Source organism: Emys orbicularis, chromosome 1 (assembly GCF_028017835.1).
Source record: "Emys orbicularis isolate rEmyOrb1 chromosome 1, rEmyOrb1.hap1, whole genome shotgun sequence".
NCBI lineage: Eukaryota > Metazoa > Chordata > Testudines > Emydidae > Emys > Emys orbicularis.
Window position 1 is genome coordinate 315,074,431 of NC_088683.1, and position 25,544 is coordinate 315,099,974.

Below are 25,544 nucleotides of genomic sequence, written 5' to 3' on the forward strand. Positions count from 1 at the left end.
TTCAAGGAAAGGCTTGTGCATTTGAAATGATAATTTAGCTGACATTTTTGCCACGCTATCCCCACACAGTAATAAATCCCATCCAGGGAGCAGGCAGTTATTCATAGAAACACACACAGTAACAAAACAAGCTCTGTTATATGTTCCTAGAACTTTAATGCTTTATGGGCCATACCCAGCCCAGGGAAAGAGTAGCACTAACAGGTAGAGGGTACGTTGTGTGACACCAAGATTCAAATGTTGCATTTGTTTATCTCATACTCATTCATAAAATCATGGAGGTCAACACAAGGTTTTCGGCGAGTGGTGGCTTTGCATGTGTTACCATCTGGAATCTCCTCTATCCAAGTTTGTGAATCGAGGAAGTACTGCATCCTATGTAACAATTACAATAACAAAGGAGGTGTTAGTTAATGCTGAAAGACAGCTTTGCCTAAAGTATGTGAAGAGTATAAACCCTGTGGGGTCTGATTCATCCTTGGGCTAACAACTGTAAGGTCAGTGGTGTTACACCAGCCGTGAATCTGGCCCTAGGCCAGATGAACATTGCCTGGTTTCAGGTTTTGCAGCAAACATGAAACCTAATCTGGGCTCACCAACAGGTTCACTCAAGTTTGAACAAGTTTTGGATTAGGGCAGTCCCGGGATGATTTATGGTTTGGGGTTTAAACCAAGGTAAATGTGGTAGACTGGGTTAAATTTCACTTTGAGTTTTGGGAGTTCAAAATTTTGTGACGGGAAATGAAAAAAAATCATACAAACCAGAATTGGTGAAACTCCCCAGCTCAGCAAGAGGACTTGCTAAGGTGGTGCAAGGGGGTACACAGAGGAGTAACGGGATAAAATTGGAGTAAAGACATATAGGCAGAATCTCAAGAGACATACAGTGAGAGCTATTAGGTGGTAGACGACCAGAAAGATAGTGAAAGCCATAGTGCTTTGCCTTCAGCCATTTAAAACTGGAATGGAGAAAGCACCATAGGGAATAGCCTCTAACATGATGAGAAATGCTTTGGGGCCCTATCCGAGGCCTACTGAAGACAATGGAAGCTTGTCCATTGACTTCAATTGGCTTTGGATCAGGCTACAAGTTGTCCCGGAACTGGGCCCACAGATTTTACTCGGTCCTTCCTGGGGCAAACCCCTACTTCATGCAGTGGAAGCAGCCTTGATTTTGAGAGTTGTTCTGTCCCCATATACGCAGCACAGGCTTCCCATTAGAATGGGCATTTTTGTTTCTTTTTTTAACCCCACTTTGCCAAAAGAACAACGTATTCAAATTTGTTCTCCAAACATAAACATAGTTCAAGGGGTTCTCAAGATACTGAACTGGAGTTTCCCATTCCCCATTTCCTACAGTTATGATACCGTAGCCTCAGGGCCAGATTTTCAAAAATAGCAGCCTACCTTGATCCTCCAGAGTATGCATGCCTGGCTCTAGGCACGTAATTGTGCATGCAAACATGCAGCTGTGCATGCAGAATAGGTAACTGGGCAGTTACCGGCTTGGGTCAAGCAGCTGCATGTTACAGTGCAATGACCATTTTACCTGTGCCGTTGCATATTTTGCAGATGGACGAGGGCAGCAGAATCAGTGCCTGAATAAGGGCCTCAAAATTTGGCCCAATCCTTTATAAAAAGAGCATTCTAATAAAAAAAGTCCTCAGTTGCAGACTTCCCTGGAAGATAATAGATCTTGGCACATCTGACTCACAGGTCACCTCACAGTTCAGTATCTGTTGATAGACCTTGCAACATCAGTCGCTATTGCTTATAAAGGAGGCACTTTACTTACTTGTTGTTGCAGTCAATAGTTTGCCCATCTTTCCCCATCAGAAGGTATTGTTTGCCAGCCTCCACCTTTAATTCGCAAGATGAACGCTTTAAGAACCGTCGGAGATCACCTATCTGGATGGTTTCATCACCAGCTATTGTGGAAACAAAGAAAGCACCATAAACGGCTTCTGTCTGATACTAGTAAAGAGAAAAAGTCTGTAGTGTTCACAGTAAGAACTATGTTTTTTCAACAGTAAAATAAACTTTTAGGGACAGATTGTCCAGTGTCCTGCACCCTGTGGAGTCATGTACACCCTTTCCCCGCCCCCATTCCAACCCCCTCCCCAAAGTCCCCGCCCCAACTCCGCCCCATCCCTTCCCCTATTGGATCCCTTCCCCAAATCCCCGCCCCCGGCCCCGCCTCTTCCCCCAGTGCGCAGCGTTCCCTCTCCTCCCCCCTCCCTCCCTGAAACAGCTGTTTCGCGGGGCAAGCGCTGGGAGGGGAGAGAAACAGGACGCGGCGGCGCGCTTGCCGAGGAAGCGGAGGTGAGCTGGAGCAGGGGGGCGGGGCGCGGAGGGGAGCTTCCGCCCCTGCAAATTTGCCGCCCTAGGCCTAGGCCTTGTCGGCCTAGGCAATAATACGGCGCTGCCCATAGATCAACAGACGCAGTGCTTTGTTCCAAAACCTAGTTTCCCAATGGAGCTAACTGAAAAATTTCAGCTGGAATTTCTCTTAAGGTGTGTTTACACTGGAGCTAATAGGTGTAAACTCCAGCTCACAGACACATGCTAGCTCTAACCAAGCTGGTGCACTAAAAATGCAAAGTGTAGCTGCAGTGGTGTGAACAGTGGGAGGGGCTACCACCCCAAGTACAATCCCACCTGAGACCATACGTACATGCTCAGGGTAGCAAGCCCTTCTTGTGTTGCCACAGCTACATGTCAATATTTAGCACATTAGCTCGATTAGTGCTAGTGCAGGTATGTCTGCTGAAGCTGGAATTTACAACTTCCATCCCTTAGTATAAGACAAGATAGATGCACACAGCTGAACAAAGAAGTCAAAGGAAACGAGACAATATTGGTCAGCGTGATAGGCAGTGGTCTTTGCACAGTTATTGTCATTGTCAAGTTTATTGCAGGCATCACAGCAAAGAGGAATTTTAAGGAGAATGAGATAGCTTTGCAGATGTTCACTGGAAGCTCCTCTCAAGAATGAGGGGCAGCACTGGAGAAAAGTGCAAAGGTGCTTGTTTGAAAATGTAACCAGTGGATGACGGAGGCTGGCATAATGGGCCACTCGGAAATGGTTTTGCTTTACTAACTACTGCATTCGCTACCAGGCAAAGCAAAGGCTATAATCACACCTTGACGGGTAACATCTTGCTTCCTGAAGTATCACAAAGTGATTTCGAAGCATCAGTTCATTCGCACACACCCCAGAGAGGCAGTTCATGACTGCTATGCCTATTTTACAGATGGGCAGACTGAGGTGCATAGAAGGTGAATAATTTACTCAACAACACACGGAAAGTCAAAGGAAAATGCTGGGAATGGAGTCCAGGATCCCAGACCTTTGTTCTAACTACTAGAGAATGCTTCCTGCCATTCAGGAGCTTCTCACAGACAGAAGAACTGTACTAGACTGTAAATCTTTCCTTTCCAGATAAAAGAAGCAACCATCTCTTCTTCATAAAAAGGACAAAGCAAATAGTTCCTTACATTACTGGGAGCAAATAAACCATGGGAACATGTCAATATTTAGACTGTAAGTTCTTTGGGCAGGGACTATGCTTCCTTTTAGGTGCTCAGATATTATGCTGATGGGGGCCATAGAATCATAGAAATGTAGGACTGGAAGGGACCTCGACAGGTCATCTAGTCCAGTCGCCTACAAATACCTAGATCTGTGGGGCCACTCAGGGAATGTCTACACAGCAGAGAAAAACCCACAGCTGGCCCATGCCAGCCGACTTGAGCTGCAGGGCTGTTTCATTGCTGTGTGCACTTCCAGGTTCGGGCTGGACCCAGGACTCTAGGGCCCTGTGGGGTGGGAAGGTCCTAGAGCTTGGGCGTCAGCCCCAGGTTGAAGCCTACACAGCAATGAAACAGCCCCACAGCTTAGGGTGGCTAGGTGACCAGTTTTCAACTGGAAAGTCTGGTCAAAAAGGGACCTGACCGTGTCCAGTCAAGTCCAGTTACTGTGGGTGAGGGAGGTGGGAAGATGTCAGGCCATCACCACCACCAACCCCTACTCCGCCGGGGCCACCTCCTACCTGCGTTGGGTGGCTGCAGCTCCTAGGCCCAGTTCTGCAGGTGAGTCCCTCCCGACCCAGGCAGAGCGGAGTGGGGGGCCAGAGGGAAAAGCAGTGAGTGATGAGGGAAGGGGGAAAGAGGCGGGGCAGGGGTGGGGCCTCAGGAGAAGAGGCAGGGCAGGGGAGGTTCCAGCACTGGTGCTGGAGTGCCCGGTTGTTAAATATTACAATGTTGGCAACCCTACCGAGCCCTGTGACCTGAGTCAGCTGGCATGGGCCAGTCACAGGTTTTTCTTTGCTGTGTAGACATACCCTCAGGTCATCCTTACGGCTGAAATATGATTCCAAAATTCTGCTCCTTTTGGACATTTTCAAGTCCCCTTGCTGGGGAATCCCCTGGAATAAGGAACTCCTCAGCAGGCACAGATCAAGCAGGGATCGTCCCCATGCCTCTCTCACCACAACCGGAGTGCAGCGGGGATGGCGAGTGGCTGCAGTGCGCTGTGCTCTACTATCCTCAGGTGACGTGTGGTCCCTAGGGGAGAGGTGTTACCTGACACAAGTTAGAACAGTCCCTGTAACCTGCACAAGGGCTGGGCCTGAGAACTGTGGAACTGGGTGTTGGGTCTCAGCTTCTTCTCTTTTATTCCCCCTCTCCTGGCCAGGTTTGTGGGAAAAGGGAGTCCTCCTTTGCTGGGTGCTCCCCTAGGCTCTGGCACTGCCATTTGAGCACCTACACTGCTCTTACTGGGGGTCCTACAGCCCAGACGGGAAGCAGGCAATGGAAAACCCAGAGCTACTCTCTCCTCCCAGCCCTCTGATGTTGGTGAATGGGAGAAAGGATGGCAGCTTCACAGAGCACAGCTGGCTTACATCCAAGCTGTGCCTGCGTCTGTGAGGAAAGCAGTGGGAAGCAGCTGCGGGGGAGAAATTGGCGGGCCTGGTTCAAACACTCCCAGAGTCTGGCTCAGGGATCCATTTTCCATTCATAACCAACCACAAATTTTCTTCTTAACACAGTCACCTTTAAGGCCCACAGTTTAGAGCACAGAGGGCCACAAGTTGGCTACTCCGACCTAGGTCGATAACAAACATTAATAAGGATACTACAAGTCTCTCGTTGCTTTGATATGTAGCTTTTTAAACCCATCTGAAGCTTTGTTTAAATTGTATAAAGATGAAGAGATTTAGGAAGAAAAGCTTTTAAAAAACAAAGACACTGGTTTTATGTCTCATTACAATCCACTAACTCACCCTTGTCCTATGACTGCAGAGGTGTTCACTGCCCACTTCATTTGGAAGGGTTTCTTGCAACATGTGTTAACTCCCTGTGCTTAACAATCTGTTTCACCTTGTATTTAGCTGTGACACTCTGAGGGCTTGGCTACACTTAAAACGCTGTGCCACTGCAGCGCTTCAGTGTAAACCCTACCTATGCCAACGGGAGGGATTCTTGTTGGCATAGGTAATCCAGATCCCTAAGAGATGGTAGCTAGGTCGACTGAAGAAATCTTATGTCTACCTAGCGCCGTCTACACAGGGACCTAGATCAGCTTAACTACCTCACTCAGTGGTGTGGCTTTTCCACACCCCTGACTGACAAAGCTAAACCAACCAAATTCTCTAGTATAGACCAGGCCTGAGTACCTTTCCCAGATCTGAAGAAGAGCTCTGTGAAGCTCAAATGTTTGTCTCTTTCACCAACAGGAATTGGTCCAATAAAATATATTATCTCACCCACCTTGACTCTTTGAAAAACAAAAGCAGTAATTTATTTAAAATGGTTTATCCTCACACTCTTTCTTCAAAGCACGCAAACCTAATCATCGTCATCGGCTATCCCTCGATATGAGGATGTCATCTGCCAGGGGGAAAAGTCATTGATGAGACTTAAGATGGTTGAGGAGTCCAATCCATGCTCTACAGGTTCTCCCACATATGTGACTGGTATCTGCCTGGAGAGAGCACAACTGCTGGCCAGGATGCTGTACATGCTCCTTCCTTCTCAGTCTCTTGAGCAAGGTGATTCTCTTCAAAACGGGCGGAGCCTTGATGTGTGATGTGACACCACTGTAGTCTATTGCTAGCCAGCTCTTCCCAATTCGTGGGAAGAACTCCCTTCTTAAGATACTTTCAGGGTGTCCTTGTAGCATTTCCTCAGTCCCCTGCAAGTCCTCATACCATGATTAAGTTGAGAAAAGAGGACTTGCTTCGGAATACTAGTATCAGCCATCCCCACACAATGACCAGCCCAACGAAGTTGATGTTTCATAATCTTCACCTCAACATTGGTGGTGTTTCAGTGCTTAGTGTAGCAGGCAGAATCAGAAAATCTACATCTCCAGTGCTGCTGACCTGCCCTACAATGATGCATCCTAATATGCTCGTGGTTTTCAACTTGTGGTTCATGGACCTCTGGGGGCCCGCAGTCTATGTCTAAGGGGTTCGTGAAAGGTTATTGGTAACACAGAACAGTAGTTTTCAACCCTGTGGTTTGTGGACCCATGGGGACCTGCAGATTGTGTCTAAGATTTCCAAAGGGGTCCGCACCTCCATTCGAAATTTTGTAGGGGTCCGTAAATGAAAAAAGGTTGAAAACAACTATGATATGCTGTTCCCTCAGAAACTACTGCATAGGACATTCACTTCCCAGCCATAACAGGGATCATAATAAGAACATAAGAACGGCCATACTGGGTCAGACCAAAGGTCCATCTAGCCCAGTATCCTGTCTTCCGACAATGGACAATGCCAGGTGCCCCCAGAGGGAATGAACAGAACAGGTAATCATCAAGTGATCATTCCCAGCTTCTGGCAAACAGAGACTAATCTCTGTGTTAAAATAGGTCAGTATTACTACTTGGGTAGGACATAAAATAAGGTCACTTCTACCTGCTTCTAGCAACATTCCAGATGGAATTTTAAGATCTCATGACACGTTTTGAAAAGAGCAGATAGCGCCACTGTGCTGGCCAAATTCTCCTTCTGAATACAATGCAAAATAGCAGGCATAACTATGGCACAGATACAAATCTTAACAGCAACAATTAAAAGGCATCCCAAGCTGTTTACAAGATATTGCTGTGTTCATAGTGGCTCCTGGCTTCTTACACAGTCTCTGCACTATAAAGTATTATGGGATATCCTGAGTGTGAAAAGTTCTGGATATAAAACCTAATCCTAAAGTTGAATATTTCAAAGCAAATAAGATTTCAGTGTGACTTGGAAAACAATATTAACCCTTGAAGCCCAATTCTAAGAGAATTTTATTTATTCACTAGTTTAAACTTACATCAATTTTACGTACACTATTTCAAATCCAAAGAAAAAAGCCATTCAGTAATATATGCTGTCCTACATGTGCATTGCTCCCCTGAGTAATACAGCAAGTGCTGCAGATTTGTTGTGTAGTGCAAGACTTGAAGGGCATGTATGCCACATAGTGGACTCAATTTCCCTTACAGCTAGGAATGCAAAGGAAAACAAAGATGGATTGGGCTTGCTTACTTGAGCAATTATGTCATTTTGCCGCAGGCCCATTGTAGTCAAATTGCCATCAGTTTTTAAAATTCTTATGGCTTGTAGGTAACTGTACGACTCATGCTGTAGTCTGATAAGTGTTCAAATCCATGGGGGGATTGTAACTATCTGAGAAATCACCATAATAGGCTGGGAGAATAAGAGCAAAGAGAACCTTGCAGTCTATGGATTTCCTGGCTAAGACCCTGCAGATTTCCTAGAATTAACAGATCCGTCCAGCATGTTGCTGGACTCCTCCAGAGTCACTGTTCCTAGCATCCTCACCCTCCATATAGACAATGCCAAGGACTGCATTATCCTACCTCCTGCACTTGGAAACCACTGGGATCACATAAGCTATCTCTGGACCCACACACCCAGGACCAGATCATCAGCCAAAAACTGGACCACTGGACACATAACAAAAGTTCTGCTCATCCAGGTGTGATGACCGCCCATCCAGGCAAAGACCAGTGCCTTCATTCCATCCCATCAGGGGAATGAACCAACAAGGCTGGAGTGACCATGGAAGCTTTCAGAACTTTAAAGTTTTTCAGTTTGCTCTGGGAAGGCAAACCTCCCAGCTACAAGACCAAGAGGTTGACAAGATACTACAACCAACTGATGTCCGCAGTGGCTGAACTTCCCCTGGGATATTATCCGCCCTCTTCCCCCACAACTACTGTGAAGACTGTCCTGGTTTACTGATGAACTAGGTAAATGGAAGTGTGTAGGCAGGGGACTAGAATGGTGGTGGCACAAAACCTGCTTTGAACCCACCCACCATCAGCACAAAGTCTTCTGCAGGACTGCGCCACTGCAGCAATGGAAGCAAAGACAATCTTCTTCTCTTCTGTCATCACAGGTACAAAATCCAGGCTTGAAGGGCTACTCTCTCTAGTTCACCAGCTAATTGGACTTCATAATCCATCCATTGGCTCTGAGCAGCAAACACTGTGGTGAGTTCTCATACTATCACATGGGAATGATCACCTGAATCTGAGAGAAGCTTTTAAAAGACAGGAAACCCTAACCTGGACCAGATAGGTCTAACCACGCGCTAACCGAATACAGTTCAACTCTATCACACTAAACGAGGGTCTAGAAACCTTGAGAAATATTTGAGCCGCTATCTGTAAAACAAATCCATCTTCTTCTTGGCTGGTAAAATCCAGTAAGTAACAAACCCTGTCCACCATGAAAAGAAAAGACCAGTGTCTTCCCTTCAGAGACACAAACTGGTATTCAAGACATGTGTGTGAAAATATCTAATCATAAAACTCTCCACTGGTCTTCTCTCCCTGAAAGGGAATATGTACTGCTCCTAGTGGGCAGCATTTTATTCCTCCAGTCTTCTGGAAAGATTCGCTGGTTCATTTGAACCAAAAATTTTGGAGGCTCTGAAATGTTTAGATCTATTTTCACCACATTTGTCTCCCACTTGGATTGGAACTGACAATGTGCTGAAACAGCATGAGAAAGGCAGGTCTCTGGGTATTCCTAGCTAGGACAGGAGTGGAAGTCCAGTCCTGCTTTCATAAGATTCCCAACCTTACTTTACAGACTCAGAGAGGTTTGGATGGCCTGTATAACTATTCCGATTTTGGATAATTATTCTAAACTGAATTCCAACTTGAAACCTGTTGATGTTCACCCATTGTTAGTATGCTTGTACCTAATTACTAGCAAATATCTATCTCAATCCTGCTTTTAGAACAAACAGATTTTTCATTGTCTCTCTAGTACAATGGCCTGGGCATTTCTGTTAAAACATAGAAAATGGAACTATTGAATGAGTATTATTGTCCTTAGAATGCCACCAGTTTGGTAGAAAAAATTACTTTCCTTGGAGAAGGCCAGATTTTGCCGTAAATGAATGCAAAGTTTATACTTACCGACTTTTAGGATTCTTTGGATTTTGGTCTCATAGTAATCAAAAGCATTCTTTTGGGTCGTCCCCAGGATCTCTACATGGTATGCTGCAACAGGATAGTATTTGTGTGAGGATGGATGCAAATATTAAAAAGCATACAGAAAGGAAAATCAAATACACTTTAAGTGGTTTCCAGCACAGAGGCAGATGTGCTACCAAGTGAGCTGGAAATCTGAAAGACAACTGGTAAGGTATGTACTTGACAAGGCAGACACTGATCAGGAGTTTGTGGGGTTGAACCCCCTCTGCCAAATGTGACATTATCGTCCCACTTGGAGATAGACCAGACTATATCAGTAGGTTTCCTGGACTGCTGCACTGGGAAAGGCCTGTCTTTGTCCTACCACTGCATTCATGTGCACGCCACTAAAGCTGCTGAGCCAGATTCTTCCTCCAGTAGCTCTTGCACCCTGCATATCCTAGAGAGGAGCCAGAGAGACAAACTAACATATAAAGAGGTATTTAGCTGGCTCAGCAGGTTTGGGAAGGAAGGAAACACTAGAAGGAGTCACCTACTGTTTGCTATCCCCTTTCCTATCAGAAGAGAAGGATAGTTTGATGGCTGAAGCATTAGCTTAGGCTATGGGAGACTGAGGTTCAATTCCCTACTTGTGGGTGGCTTTAGGCAAGTCATGCAGCCTCTCTGTCCCTATCTGTACAGCACTTCCCTACCTTGCTGGGGTGTTTTGAGGAAAATACATTATAGAGTGTGAAGCTATTTGAGATCTACTGATGAAAACTGCTATATAAGAAATAGGCATTATTATTACCTAACACCAGGGACCATGAGGTCAGAGGCTCCAATGCCACCGGTCTTCTCTGAACCAGAGTAACATACTGGTATGCATTCTTTCTTGCCCCCCAACCCCCGCCCAGCCAGACTTCTCATCACCCACTCACTGCCCTTCTCCCCAGCCCAGATGAATTCCTTGGAAACCTCTCTTTTTCTCTCCCCTGTCCAGAATGACTGCCCTAATACCCACTCGTCTCCCCATCCCAGACAGACTCCAAGCCAGAAACTCTGCTCAGTTTAGGGGAGGTTCATTATAGAGACAATTTACCACTACAGATGTAAGGGTCAAAATGAACTGAATGAATTCTCCCCTGACAGCTAGCTGGGAAGGGGAGAGACTTCTGGAGCAAACTGTATTTACATGAACACACCTACTCTGCTTTTTGGGTTGCTGGACTTAAGAACCTGAGGGGAAAAGGACACTACCCAACTTACTTAGGGGTGGGTCTTTTGCTCATGGTTTATGTTTATGAACCCTGTTTGCGGTGTTTTCCCAAATTAACACTGAGTCACTTCCCTCCTTTTATTAAACGTTTCTTTTCTACACTCAGCCTCTGTGCTTGCGAGTGGGGAAGTATTGCCTCTCAGAGGCACCCAGGGGTGGTGTGTAATTTCCCCAGGTTCCTGGGTGGGGGCTCAAGCCGGTTCTGTGTTGTATCAATGGAAAGGAACCACTAGATATTGAACCTGGCCCTGGCTGGTGCTGGCTTCACCTGGCAGAAGGTTCACATAGAGAAACACCAAGTTTAAAAGACATTGAAAACAACTTTCATGTCTTACCATAGTCTACAACAGGGTGGTAGCATGCAAAGCTTTTCCGTGTATCCTCTGTCATGGCTTTATTGAAAGTCATTCTTCTTTGTGGACAGGGACCTAGATTGAACAATTTAAATATATTCAACAGTCCCACTCTATCCTAAGAGAAACAAATGATTTGAAGCTGAAACTAGACAAATTCAGACTTGAAATAAGGCACAAATTTTTAACACTGCAGGTAACTAACCATTGGAACAATGTACCTAGGGATGTGATGAATTTTTTTATCATATTGAAACTTTAAATCAAGACTGACTAACTTTCAAACAGAAGTTACGGTCTTGGTGCAGATACTGGGTAAGGTTCTATGGCCTGTGTTTTGCAGGTCAGACAGGATGATCATAATTGTCCCTTCTGGCCTTAAAATGAACAGCTGGCTGCTATGAAGGAATGAATTCATTTGGAACTGATTCAATCACATTTATCAATACCTTACCTTCAGCACACTGGCAAACCTCTGCATGGCACAGCTTTGATAACATGGCACTCTGTCTGGGTGCACTGTAAAATACACTGCATTTTCTCCCTAAAGAAAGGAAACAAAATAATTTAATTCTCAAGCAGCCTAAATTGGAAAAGATGGCGATGGGCCAGAGTTGCAGAGTTCACCTTTGCAACCGAACGTCCCCAGTGCACTGAGGGTTCTTCTGTGCAACCTGCATGAGCAACTGCCATCCCTTAACTCTATAATATTGATGGAAACTCATGGTTTGGATTCCAACTGAACAATGTGTTTAATTTTAAACCCGTTTCATCACATAAAACATCTGTTTAAAAAGGGACACAGTCAACACTAATTTACAAGTTTTAAATAATGTCTATTAAGGACCTTTGTCCTATGAGCCATCTTTCTATCTCTGAGCCAGATAGTGTAAATCGGTCTAGCCCAATGTTTTCATTCTGCTCAGAATTATGGCAGGTGGGGAAGGTCAGAATCTAAACATCCCAGGATGGGGGTTAAGTGGTTGCTTGCACTTAAGAGCTCTGGAGTTTGCCTGTTCTCTGCTATCCTCATCTGCTAGCAGGGGCAGTCTGAAGAGAGAAGAGAAAGAGAACTTAATAACCTTGCTGCTTTTAAGTCCCACAAGGAGTGGGACTTTGAGCAACCTCACATCAGGGTATCTTTCTTTTGCAAGTACAGTTCACTGCCATAGCATTTACAGAGAAGATAGCAACAACTTTGCTCCCTATATTATATGGGTCTGAGGAGGCCATTGCCTCTCAGAGTATGTCTACACCACAAATGAAGGTGTGACTGTAGCACGGGGAGGGAAACCTGTGCTACCTGTAATCTAGCTAACACAGGTTACAATAGCAGCGATGTGGTAAAACAGGCTCGCCCCCTGAGTAAAAGCCCGCTGGGGACTCTGGGAATGTATTGAGATTGCTAGAACCATGCCACTATATCTTCACTACTATTGTTACTCATGCTAGCTAGATTAAAGCTAGTGTTGGTATGCCTACCATGCTCCAGTCACAACTTCATTTGCAGTGTAGACATAACTTGAGAGGCACTATCTTCACTCTGGTTTAATGATGTTTACACAGAGAGCACAGCCGCCTCTGACTTTCTTTGAACAATCTCTCTTATTTCTCACCCATCGAGTACCATACACTGACTATTTAGCTTTATCCTGGTTTAATCAGAACTTCAGTTGTAGTTTGGCTCATAAATCTGATCACTCCAAATACCAATGGCTCAGTCTTCAGTCATAGAGTCAAGCAAGTGTAATTTAACCTAGTTTCTGTCTGCCTATTGCTACAATTCCCAATATTCTTCTTCCTCACCCCCAGGCTCCTTTATTTTAGCAGCTAAAATGAAATCTCAGATATTTAGATGGGAATAAGAAATGCACCATATAGAAAGGTGCTATAGATAATCCCAACCAAAGCTCCAGATTCAAACAGTGCTGAAGTTTCTAAATTCTGGATCTGGATTTTGCAACTGGTACCTACCTTTAGAATAGACCATACCAAAAACTGAAACACCCCATTTCTCCCTAAAACTTTGAAATCTGTAGCTAGATCTTAATTTTGCAACTTGATTCCATTTCTAGAAATCAAAAAAGGTAAATGAAATACTTTTACTATGTCTGTAGAATGCCTAGCATAACAAGGCTCTGATCCTGATTGGGGACTCTAGATTCTACCGGAAGACATATGATATTTTGCAGTTGAAGTGTCTCCTTTCTATAAAGGACTTCTAAGAAGCCTAGGATTTGGAGTACTTAGCTGGTTTGTGGGTTGGATGTTGTAAAGGAAAAGAGATGGTCTAATAAACAAAGTGCAGTGGTGGACAGATCCACAATGGAAAGCTTAAAGGAGAAAAAGTTATGTAAAACATTTACTGTTTCTTGAAAAAAAAAGTTCTGATGCAAATTCATCAATTAAACATTTTCTAGTCGATAACGATCCACACTACAAATACCACCACCATGTATGGCACTAGTTGATCACTGTGCTAATAGTACCATCAGAGGCCAAGGTTTGAATCAACATAGAGACTGAACTAGTCTCTTTGGCCCAGATCCTCAAAGGTATTTAGATGTCTAACTCCCATTCAATGTATCGAGTTAGGCACCTAAATACCTTTGAGAATCTGGGCCTTTGTCCTTAGAGTTGATCCCAGGCACAAATTTGGGGAAGCTTGGTCTACTGCTGCTGGTGCTCTATGCATAGGCGCCGACTTCCCCTCTTTGCCGTGGGTGCTCGACCACCCCTGCCCTTGGCTCCCCCTCCCTCTCCATGAGGCCCCGCCCCAGCCCCGCCTCTTCCCGCCTCTTCCCCACCCCCATTCCAACCCCTTCCCCAAAGTCCCCGCCCCAACTCTGCCCCCTCCTTCCCCCTATTCCAACTCCTTCCCCAAATCCCTGCACTGGCCCCACCTCTTCCCCGCCTCCTCCCCTGAGTGTGCCACGTTCCCGCTCCTCTCCCCCTCCCGGAGCGTGCTAATGCTGCCAAACAGCTGTTTGGCGGCGGCCCGGCGGGAAGCGCTGGGAGGTAGGTGGAGGAGTGGGGACGCGGCACGCTCGGGGGGGAGTTGGAAGGGGGGCGGGGGGTGAGGGGAGCTTGGCTGCTGGTGGGTGCAGAGCACCCACTAATTTTTCCCTGTGGGTGCTCCAGTCGGCACTTATGGCTCTATGTGATCTGTGGAGATCAATTTTACACAAGCATGAAAAGTTCACTTAAAAACCTCATACAAGTAAAATATGTATTTTCAGTCCCCTGCAATCAATGGAAACCAGGAGATCACTTCTTGAAAAGATCTCTGTTAAAGTGTGCTCTCGCTGTGACGTTACCAGTCATTATTCAGAGGGGAGTCTTTGCATTAAGCACTGTAAGAAAAATATTGATTCACACATCGCATTCCAATATACTAGGGTTTCTTCTCAACGGACAGAAGGGAAAAATTCAGTCTTGGCGTCTTGCCCTTTCTTAATAGTTTCATGTTCATTTTTTCTATACTACTGGGTCAGCTTACCAGGGTTGTAAAAATCATAAATGATGGCATTTGCTGGCTGTACTAGACCCATGGGATTGATTTGCTTAGCCCCAAATGACACACAGTCTGGTTTGGATCCATTGCTGAGCTGCAGAAAAAAAGCAAACACAAACAACATTTATTACAAAAAGAGAATTCATGCTCCCCAACCACTCCCCAATTTATTCGTGCCTATAGTGTTGGTTCTGCTGAACACTTTTTTTCTGACAGCATGGATGAATTAACTGGCTGTTTCAGCCACAAATGCATAAGGTTGTTCTTTCTCAGGTTATTGAGCGCTTTGAATCAATATGCTAAAGACTTGCTATTAAAGAATAAGCAGGTTTATTGGCTGTGTACAGCATCGATGGTCTTCTCTTTCTGAGATCCTCACTCCAGAAAGTATCCCTAATCATCAGAGCACTTGCTTTATTTTAAGCATGTGCTTAAGTCCCACTGAAGTCATCCTGAACAGGAATGGAGGCTTAAAGGCTTTCCTGAATCAGGCCCTAACATCCCAAAGTGCCCTGTGCCAATATGCACTGGTTCTTTTATAGAACTAAGGGACAGCAATAGACCTTTGTTAACTATGTAACTGCATAGGGCCTGTGGCAGGGTGGACTAGGTCTGGAGGCCCCCTGCTGGAGGACTTGCAGTCCTGCATCACCCTTTCCCAGAATAGAGTGGCGAGAAGTCCTCTAGTAGTCTAAGCAGCCTAGAGTGGCTGCAGAAGAGCGGCCAATCAGAGGGGCTGCGAGAGCCACCAATAAGGGGCCAGAAGGGCCAGATAAAAGGCAAGCAGCAGAGCAGAGCCTTCAGTGGCTGTGTGGCGCTTGATGAGGGAGGACCAGGTGTGTGGCTGGACTGCGGATAGCTCACTCCAGACAGCTCACCAGACAGAACTGAGCCCAGCAAGGCTGCCAAAGACTGGATGCCTGGCTGGCTGGATTGAGCAGCAGCAGAGCTGTCAAAAAGTCAGTGCGGGCAGGCTGAGCCCGGAGGACTGAGCACAAGACCTGGCCAGACCAGACAAGGGTACCGAGATGTGCCCTGCTGGTCTGGTAGCAGACTGAGCCCAGGGAGGGCTGCTGAAATGGACACCAGCTGGGTGAGCTATGGTCCCAAACCAGGGCTGTGATAAGAACTCAGGACTGTATATCCCAAAAGCGGGGACAGCATGTGCGGCTCAGCCCGAGGGCTAAGCTGCTGAAGACCAGTTGAGAGAACCACCGGCCAGGGGAGGGGTGGTGCTTGCGAGAGGTGGGTGCCACCCCATTGAAAACAAAAAACCAAAAGCAGGCTCACACCTAACCGAGAGAAAGCCATCCACGAAAGGTGGGTGCCCCCTCCCTGTGAAAAGAACTGTGTTTGCAGGAACTATTGGCCAGAGAAAAGGGGACATGCACGAGAGGCGGGTGCTGACCCTGTTACAGTTTATTTACATTTAATGGAGATATACCTATCTCATAGAGCTAGAAGGGACCTTGAAGGGTCATTCAGTCCAGCCCCCCACCTTCACTAGCAGGACCAAGTACTGATTTTTGCCCCAGGTCCATAAGTTGCCCCCTCGAGGATTGAGCTCACAACCCTGGGTTTAGCAGGCCAATGCTCAACCCACTGAGCTATCGCATTCCACATATGTTACATTTATTTATGATCCCCACATAAACACAATCACTTTGTCAGCCATAGCAATTCTAACATATCTATTTTTTTCTCATCCAGTTTGGCCCTTGTCCTTAATTATTTCTTTTCTTGCTGCTGCCTTCTGTGTAAATCACCTGCGAGTGGCATCTATGCTTGAGTGTCACTTAAGGAAGTGAAGCATCTCAAATGGCTGAAGGAAGCAGTCACCATGTGAAGTAATGCCACAGGGATGTCAGGGGCATTGTAGATACCCAGAAGGCAGATAATTTGAGGACGTCCCTGCACATCTCTCTTGTCATGGGCCCTGATCCAGCAAAGCACATATTTAACTTTACGCACATGGAAACACACTGTCTGTAATGGGATTACTCTCATGCCTGAAGTTATGTACATGCATAATTGCTTTGCAGGATTCGGGCCCTGGGGCCTCACAAATGTTAGCAATTGCTCTGGCTTGAATGGATTCATTAGGGGCTCTGTGACTACTTTGTTCCAAAGTCCTGGTCCAGAACATAGTATTAATCTTTCTGGGTATTACAAAGGCCTAAAGATACTTTTGGATAAAGAATGGGTATGTCCTCTAATTAATACATGATGGTGCACTGCTGTCTGGGTGGACTAATAATATATGGAGAGATACCTATCTCATAGAACTGGAAGGGACCTTGAAAGGTCATTGAGTCCAGCTCCCTGCCTTCACTAGCAGGACCAAGTACTGATTTTTGCCCCAGATCCCTAAGTGGCCTCCTCAAGCATTAAACTCACAACACTGGGTTTAACAGGCCAATGCTCAAACCACTGAGCTATCCCTCCCCCTACATTGATCTAAGCAGCAGTACCAACAATATACAGATTTAAAAGCTATGCCTCTGAACATACTCTCTTCTTTATAACATCACCTGACAGAAGTTGGAAAAGTCATACAGGATTCACTCACCTCTCCAAAGTAGAGCAAAACCTTTCCTTCTTTGTACTCAAAGTGGTCGATGTATTGGTCTGCAGACTTTACCAACTACAAAAACAGAAACATCGTTTTTACTTTGGTTTAAAATCTGTTTTGGCTTATGCTGGCTGTTTTAAACTGCCTAGCTGTGTATTGTACTGGACTGGTTGATTCTTCCTTAGAATGAACAGTTCCTTCGTCTGCTGTTCCTTTATGTGGTGGAGGACCTAGGCTATTTTCTGGATGAGTATATGGAGGGACTGTTTGCTCATTTTTATTGTATTTTATTTATTTAATCCATTATGAAGGGCATATTGTGAGCATCTAATGGTCATAAGACAAAAGAGTACAAAATATTAAGATTTGAGTTGACTCAAGCAGCCAAACACCATATCCAGCCAGGGACTATTAAAAAAAAAAAGAAAAAAAAGTCTAGGAGGACAAATCCAGTAGTCATCAGACAAGCCACCTATCAACAAAAGCAATCAATCCCTAACTAAGGGTATGTCTACGCTATGTGATCTAGTGGTGCAATTCACAGCTCACATACCTAGGGCTGTCAGTTAATCGCAGTTAACTCACGCAATTAACTCAAAAATATTAATCGTGATTAAAAAAATTAATTGTGATTAATCATACTGTTAAACAATATAATACCAATTGACATTTATTAAATATTTTGGATGTTTTTCTACACATCTAAATATATTGATTTCTATTACAACATAGACTACAAAGTGTACAGTGTTCACTTTATATTATTATTTTTTATTTCAAATATTTGCACTGTAAAAATGATAAACAAAAGCAACAGTATTTTTCAATTCACCTCATACAAGTACCATAGTGCAATTTCTTTATCGTGAAAGTGTAACTTACAAATGTAGATTTTTTTTGTTACATAACTGCACTCAAAAAGAAAACAAGGTAAACTTTAGGGCCTACAAGTCCACTCAGTCCTACTTCTTGTTCAGCCAATCGCTAAGACAAACAAGTTTGTTTACATTTACGGGAAATACTGCTGCCTGCTTCTTCTTATCAAAAATAATAATTTAAAGTGAGCACTGTACACTTTGTATTCTGTGTTATAATTAAAATCAATATATTTGAAAATGTAGAAAAACATCAGAAATAGTTAATAAATGTCAATTGAATTGTATTGTTTAACAGTGTGATTAAAACTGTGATTAATCACAATTAATTTTTAAAATCATGATTAATTTTTGAGTTATTCGTGTGAGTTAACTGTGATTGATTGACAGCCCTAACTCTTTTCCATAATGAAAATGTCTGTCCCGATTCTCAGTTTCCTGTTAATTATTCTGCAAACTTTTGAGAGACGTGGGGCTAAAACCCACCCCTTTTACTCTTGTGATAAACAAAGACTCCCAAAGAACAGTGCAAAAATAATAAATTAAATTACAGATGTCAATGAAAGAAATGCTCCTCACCTGCTCAAGTTCAGTTGTGTCAGGTTCCAAGCCACTTAAAAGTGAGAGATCAACTAGAGACATCTTTGGTATATTGGGACCTGTGGACCTTTTAGGGAAAATTGCTGTTAGTAAATGCTTACATTGTACAACTTATGCAGTGTTGCTGTTGCCATATCAGTCCCAGGACATTAGAAACACTAGGTGGGTGAGGTACTATCTTTTATTGAACCAAATTCCATTAATGAGAGAGAGACAAGCTTTCTGTGTAACCTTGTCTCTCTCACTAATGGAAGTTGGTCCAATAAAAGATATTACCTTCCCCACCTTGTCTCTCTACATTGTACATTTACATTTTGTTACAAAGAGGGTCATCTGAAGAGCTTGGCCATTCCTGCCTGGTGATGATGAAACAGATTCTGATTCCTATTGCCAATGAGCACAATCCAAAGCTTTCCTAGAAGCCGTTTATTTAAACGTATCTACCTAGGCAAGTAAATAGCTTAAATTTATGTCTAGAGACTAAATTCCTAAATATGCAACTGTCTGTTGTGCTTTTCTAATGCACTTTAATTCCCCTCTGTCCCAAATTCTTCAGAGTTGGATTATTTTTGTTGAGCCATCCCCAAGAAGCCGGAGATGATGATGGTATGTTACATTTACATGGTGCCTCTCATCAGAAGCTGTTACAATGTGCTTTACAAATGACAGTGGCTCTTTGATAATTCATGCTGTGGTAAACCACAACCCCTTAAATCCACACTGGATAGCAAGTGTGCAGTGCACTGTAGCACAGTTCAGGGATGTTCTGTTGCTGTGATGGGGAAGACAGTGCAGATATCATCACACACCCTAAGAGCCACTGAAGGAGTCTCACATTACTCATTGCCACTGGCCCTGGTACCCAGTAATGCTCTGGAACAAGGTGAGTCCTAGTTCTCCTCCCACTCTTGCTGCTGCTATTCTCTGGGGGTAGCTAGACCAGGTGGTCACTGCTCCCAAGGCTCTGTGGGTGGCAGTGGAAGAGACAGATTCCAGCAGGGCAGGTGGCCTGATAGAATGGTTGTTACCACCACCCGGCTCTTCTGAAGTGGGGGTTCTCAGGAAGGCCACTGCCATGCTCTCTGGCAGCCCTAGCCTAACTGTGGGAGCAAGCAAAATGGCTGCTGCAACCCTATTCTGTATAGGACACTATGTTCTGCCAGCTCTGCCCTTTCCTGCTTCTTGATTAGCAAACAACAAGACATCCCCTAGGATGTTAGTAGCCATCTTCTTTACTCACTATGGCTACAGAGGAAGTGACAGCATCTCTCTAAAAAGCAGTGCAGCATTATGAATGGGACAGCTGGGGTAGGTACCTTTATACCCATTGCAGCTGCTAATTTACTGGAATAGCTCTTTCATATGATCAATGAATAAAGTGGCAGCTGCCTCCCCTCCTCCTCTCAGGGCATTCAGTCAGACATTACCAAACAACCCTAGCACTCACAGCAGCAACTTCCCCAAGTGTCCATAGCTAAGGCTACATTTTAGTCTTGGATATTTTTAGTAAAAGTCATGGACAGGTCAAGGGCAGTAAACAAAAATTCACGGCCCATGACTGCATGACTTGTACTATATACTCCTGACTAAACTTTGGGCCAGGGGTGCTCTGAGGGGGGCGGTCTGGGGAGCACCATGGGTGCTGGGGGGGGGTGGCCTGGGACCCCCGCTGGTGCTGTGGGGGAAGGTGGCGGCACGCAGCCCGGGGCCCCTGCTGGTGCTGGGGGTGGAGGGTTGTTGGGGCTGGCAGGCTCCCTGCCCGGAGCTGGAAGGATACGCGGAGCCAAGGGGGAGGGAAGACCAGGGGAGCTCCCCGCACTGCCCCTGCCATTAGTTCCGGCTCCGCAGCTCCCATTGGCTGGGAACCACAGCCAATGGGAGCTGAGGGGGCGGTGCCTGCGAGGAGTTGGAAGGACATGCTGGCCACTTCCTAGGAGCTGCAGGGACATGCCGGCCACTTCCGGGGAGCACCCCCCCCCCCGAGGTAAGAGCCTCCCTGCACCCCAACCTCCTGCCCCAGCTCTGAGTCCCCTCCCACACCTAAACTGCCCCAGCAGCGGCAAGTGCTGCAGGCCCAGGGGCTGCCTGATCTGCTCGGGCAGCCCCGGAGCCAGCCGTACCAGCCACTGCAGAAATCACAGAGGTGACGGAAAGTCACGGAATCCATGACAGACACGCAGCCTTATCCATAGCTAATGAGCATATGCACATATTCCTGTAGGAGGCTCCAACACAGCAGCTGCAGGAGGACTTCAATGAGCAGCCAAGCACCCACAATGCAACACTGATAGGCACTTTCAAAGTGCCCTTTATTATACCTTGATCCCATGTGGTACTAAGTGCCCTCACCTCCCATTGTTGTACGCAGGGTTGTTGTAGCCGTGTGGGTCCCAGAATATTAGAGAGACAAGGTGGGTGTGGTAATATCGTTTATTGGACCAACTTCTGCTAGTGAGAAAGACAAGCTTTCAAGCCACACAGAGATCTTCTTCAGGTCAGACCTGTGTGGCTCAAAACCCTGTCTCTGTCATCAACAGAAGCTGGTCCAATAAAAGATATTACCTCACTCACCTTGCATCTCACCTCCCACTGATACATGTACAGAACAAAAGCAGGTTACAAAGTCCTGCCTAAAACTCTGAGCTGCCACTGCTTAAAAGCCACCATTGCACAGGAGGAGACTGAAACAGCAGCCTTAATAAAGGCCCTTCTCACCCATTGGGTTCCAGTGCCTCTACTACATAACTACCAGTTTCTCTTCATTCCCATGGTTCCAACAGAGCCAGGGGCACTGAGAGCCAGACCTTCCCCTCTGCTCTCCACACAACAGCAAGAGAATGTGGTCTATCTTTGGAGAAGCACCGCCAGCCAATAGTAAATGGACTAGCTCTTTTCCAGGGCATTAATGAGTGTGAGGGAGCGGGGGAGAATATGTGACATCCACAGGGAGAAGGAGGTTACTCACACGGGGCACACGCCAACACTCCGTAATCTGCAAACTACACTAATCCCACTGAGGTTCCCCCTCCTCTTTGGTGTAGATTATTGAGTTTCTGTTGTTTACATATGCTGAAGTGCAACCACCTCTGAGGTGGAAGGCAGCAGCCAGGTGAATAGTTGGCATACAATACAACTATGGGGATATAAGGCAGGAGTTAATTTTTGACCAAGAACACTGGGGCAAAATCTTACATTAAAACAAACAGACAGACAGACAAACTATTCTTTAATGTTATGCAGAGCAGACTGGAGCTTGGTGCTTAAGATCTTGTGTGAATGGCCCATACCCCATACACTGCATGGAAATCAGCTTTACTGTCTTGGAAGATGAAGAGCTGAGCCACCAGGCCAGGATTTGAACGTGTGCTTCCAGAAAGACAACAGATGGCAGAAAGATGTATAATACCAAGACTTCCTAACCAAAAGTGTGTAATCTCACTAAGAAAGTCCCTAGTCCCAGACCTACCTGACGCAGACTTTGTATCGTAATGATTCTGTTTTACCGGGAACAGGCACCTCTCTTTTCCTTCTATTGCGGATGTCAAACCATTCTATCTGGCTCATGGGCTCATCTCTTCTGGTTTCCATCGCATGGTCCTGCCCATAATCATAGTCCTCTTCCTCAGCGTCCAGAGCACCTGGAGGTGTTAGACACAATCAGACCCCGGCAGACTGGGATGAAGAGCTTGCTGATTGCTCTCCTCTTTGCACTTTGTGAGGGATCAGCGTTGACTCCTGCCACCTCCACTGCTTTCATAAACCTCATTTTCCTCAGTCTCATTATCTCATGTATCTTTTAAATTAAAGCTTAAAATAAATGCCCGCAATAATCACCATTATTTTTAATTTGTATGAGAGTAGCACCTAGAGGTCCCAGCTGAGATTGGGGCCCCATCTGTAAATACACAAAGATAATTCCTGCCCCTAAAGAGCTAACAATCTAAGGAGAAAAGACAGACAGCACTCAGTGGAGGTGCTCCAACTGAAGTAATTTCAGTATAATAAATAGCTAAAAGACAGACACTGGAAATATTATTAACTCTTTTTGGGCGGGAACCATGATACACAGAGATATTAAGTCATTTGGCCAAGAAGGCCATCCTTGCTCTCTAGTAATAACTAATAATAATAATAATAATATAAGTATATTTATTAAGCACCCTCCAAAAAGTCTCTTATAAAACAATTCTTAAAATATTACCAATTAAACACCCTACATGTAATAAAAATACAAATTGTCCTGAAGGCATGATAGTATAGATCTTTCTCCTTTCCCAATCTAATCAGCTAAAAAGTCTATACTATCAGGGTTTAGCCAAATTTGCCACCATTAAAAACAGGTGCTCTGTTTTCTTTTCACATACTTGAATATTTGACGTTCCCTTCCATTTCAACTTTCAGAATCAAGTCATTACAGGTGTTGTTCTCCGTCTCAACAGAATAATATATTTTTTGTATCTGAAAAAAAAAAGAGAACACCCTAAAAGCTCCTTTAAATTACAAAGAATTTAACCAACCAGGTCTGCAGCAATTTATCTGATTCTACACATACTGGAAGTTACATGTGATCAGGGAGAGTGAGAGAGATTCCACAGAAACTAGTTTCAGGCAGGTTTGTACTTGGTATGACTCAGCCCTGCCTCCGATGCAGCTACCAGCGCTATCGCAGCTACCCTGCTTGTGATACTTGTGATAGCCCAATGAGAGCTATCACGAGTCTGTGTGCATGAGCAGGGGAATCACACCCATAGCTCATAATGTAGTTATAGCTACAGATTATCTCCTGATGACTGTAGTGGATACAACAATGACAGACTGATGTGCAATATTCAAAGACCTAAATGGCCTGGGACCTACCCACTTCAAAGACCCCCTTCCCGCCCCCCACCAGCAGCGCTCAGTGGAGGTGCACAAACTGAAGTAATTTCAGTGTAATAAATAACTATCAGGCTGTTCTCCATGAGGCTCCATAGACTTTGGAATTTTTCCCTGCAGCCGGGTCCAAAACAGGCAAAATCTGTGACCTTCAGGGCACTCTGCATCTATTTTCCTGGGATTTGGGGGAGGGCAGGGATGCATAAGGACAGGGTCTTACGCAGTATGGGGTATTGATTGCTTTGCTTAGTTACTGTTAGGCAGGATCTGGGAAGGGGTGAGGCTGCCCGAGGTTCCTTCCTGCACTGTGTGTGACTGGAAGTGATGGTGGGGCAGGCGCCTACAGATGTGAATTAGTACCGTTTTATTTTTGAAAGAGAAAAATAAAATGAAACTTATGTTTCCAAGCTCCATCTTACACTCAGCGTCCCATTTCCTTTGCCCTTTACCGTCACTTCAACTTTGCTTCCGAGGTCAAACTGCAAACCAAACCAAACAGTAGACATTTAACACTTTGGCCATTATTCACGTTGTCTTTTTCCTGTGATCCCTGAGAGTCTTACTTGTTGTCTGGGACCTGGGCAACCTGCACCATGTTAAGTGGTGTTCCCCTTTTGCCATAAGTGAGGGACTATAGGGGTTCCTCCTCCCTAGTGCAGGGTTGTAACAGTTCCCTAACTGTCATTCAAGGAACTATGGGGCCTGTCTTCCCCACCTCACTAAAGTGATCCCTTCAGCAGGAGTAGGGATCCTTTTTCCAGGCCCCACTGCATTGTGGGTCAGAGCAAAGGACATATCTTGCCTCTTCCCTCCCCTAAGATGACCCTGAATGGACAGAGTATATCAAGGTTGCTGAGAAATGAAAACATTCCTTCTGTTTGCAAACTAGGAAATATCACAACTTAGAACAATAAAGGGTTGAGTACCTGTAGTTCTTCCTGAATCTGGACATTGTTACTATTCAGGTTAAAATAGTGCTTTTTGTGCCTTCCAGGTAGGTTTAATGCAAGGTTCAGAATGGTGGGATCGCTTTCTATAGTCTGTATGCTATACTGTGACAAAGCTTCCAGGGCCACCACTGTATCCTGTGTGAGATTGAAATACAAATGAACACCAGCCACACTGGAGTCTTTCGGCAATAACAAAGTGCTCTAGTCACATGCCTCTCCTTGTAAGTAACTCCTCATTCAGATGTCTCCTTTTTAGATCTCTGTTCCTTTGAGGTTCTCTCTTTGAAATCTCCACATGTCCGCTCACCCCCCTCAATCCATTCACCTTATTTTCCAGATTCTTCTATCAACATTTTGGACCAGATCCGCAGCGGGTATAAATCTTCATAGCTCCATTAAAGTCATGGAACCCTCACTAACCCATATTGTTCCTTTCCGAGGGCCAAATTCTCAGGTGTTTACTTAAGGACCTCAGGACTTGGCTCACTGTAGGCTTCAAATCAAAATAAGCAACTTTCTACCAATGGAAAATCCAGTTTCGCCCCATAACATTATGATCCTGAACTGCTGTAAAAGACTACCTGGTTGGACCCATAGAAATATTTATCTTTCCATATTTATTGGACACATAGGGTTTTATTTACAGTACTTTCCCCCCCACTCCATTAAGCCTGAAAGCCAGATACCTGTGTAGAACAGTATCCGCCACCATATTTCCTTTTTTCTGTTAACCATGTAGCAATAGGTTCTGCATACTTGATATCCTTCTGGAGTAATGTCTGAAGTAATGAGTAAGCGGAAGCTTCTATAGAAACTGCATCTTCACCATTTCCCCAGTAGCGCTGTTGCATTGCTGAAACAATGACTCAGTCTTAAATCAATCGGGGGAAGGTATTTTCCAAAAATTACTTCAATTTAGCTCAATTTAGAAAAATATAGGTAATTTATTTCATAGTAATGATTCCACTCAAGAGAGAGAGCCACCACCACTCTGACGATATACATAAATAAGTATAGGAAGCAAAGGTTATTAAAAAGCCAGATTTCGAACAGAGTTTTGACTTATCCCAGCCATTATAGTGTA

The 25,544-nt window shown here is 45.0% G+C and overlaps 1 protein-coding gene across 1 annotated transcript in view; it reads right to left on the reverse strand.

Annotated features, from left to right (window-relative positions):
* Positions 1-233: 233 nt before the first annotated feature.
* Positions 234-25,544, reverse strand: part of LOC135895267 (complement C4-like) — a 92,002-nt gene continuing 66,691 nt past the window's right edge. Inside the window, exons 29-41 of the mRNA XM_065423340.1 lie at positions 25,147-25,313; positions 24,437-24,595; positions 23,930-23,989; positions 23,000-23,093; positions 22,102-22,273; positions 18,615-18,702; positions 17,158-17,232; positions 14,574-14,682; positions 11,529-11,618; positions 11,057-11,149; positions 9,446-9,529; positions 1,796-1,928; positions 234-375 (exon numbers count right to left, since the gene is read on the reverse strand). Of these exons, the coding sequence (XP_065279412.1) occupies positions 234-375; positions 1,796-1,928; positions 9,446-9,529; positions 11,057-11,149; positions 11,529-11,618; positions 14,574-14,682; positions 17,158-17,232; positions 18,615-18,702; positions 22,102-22,273; positions 23,000-23,093; positions 23,930-23,989; positions 24,437-24,595; positions 25,147-25,313 (1,466 nt within the window). The remainder of the gene's footprint in view (positions 376-1,795; positions 1,929-9,445; positions 9,530-11,056; positions 11,150-11,528; positions 11,619-14,573; positions 14,683-17,157; positions 17,233-18,614; positions 18,703-22,101; positions 22,274-22,999; positions 23,094-23,929; positions 23,990-24,436; positions 24,596-25,146; positions 25,314-25,544) is intronic.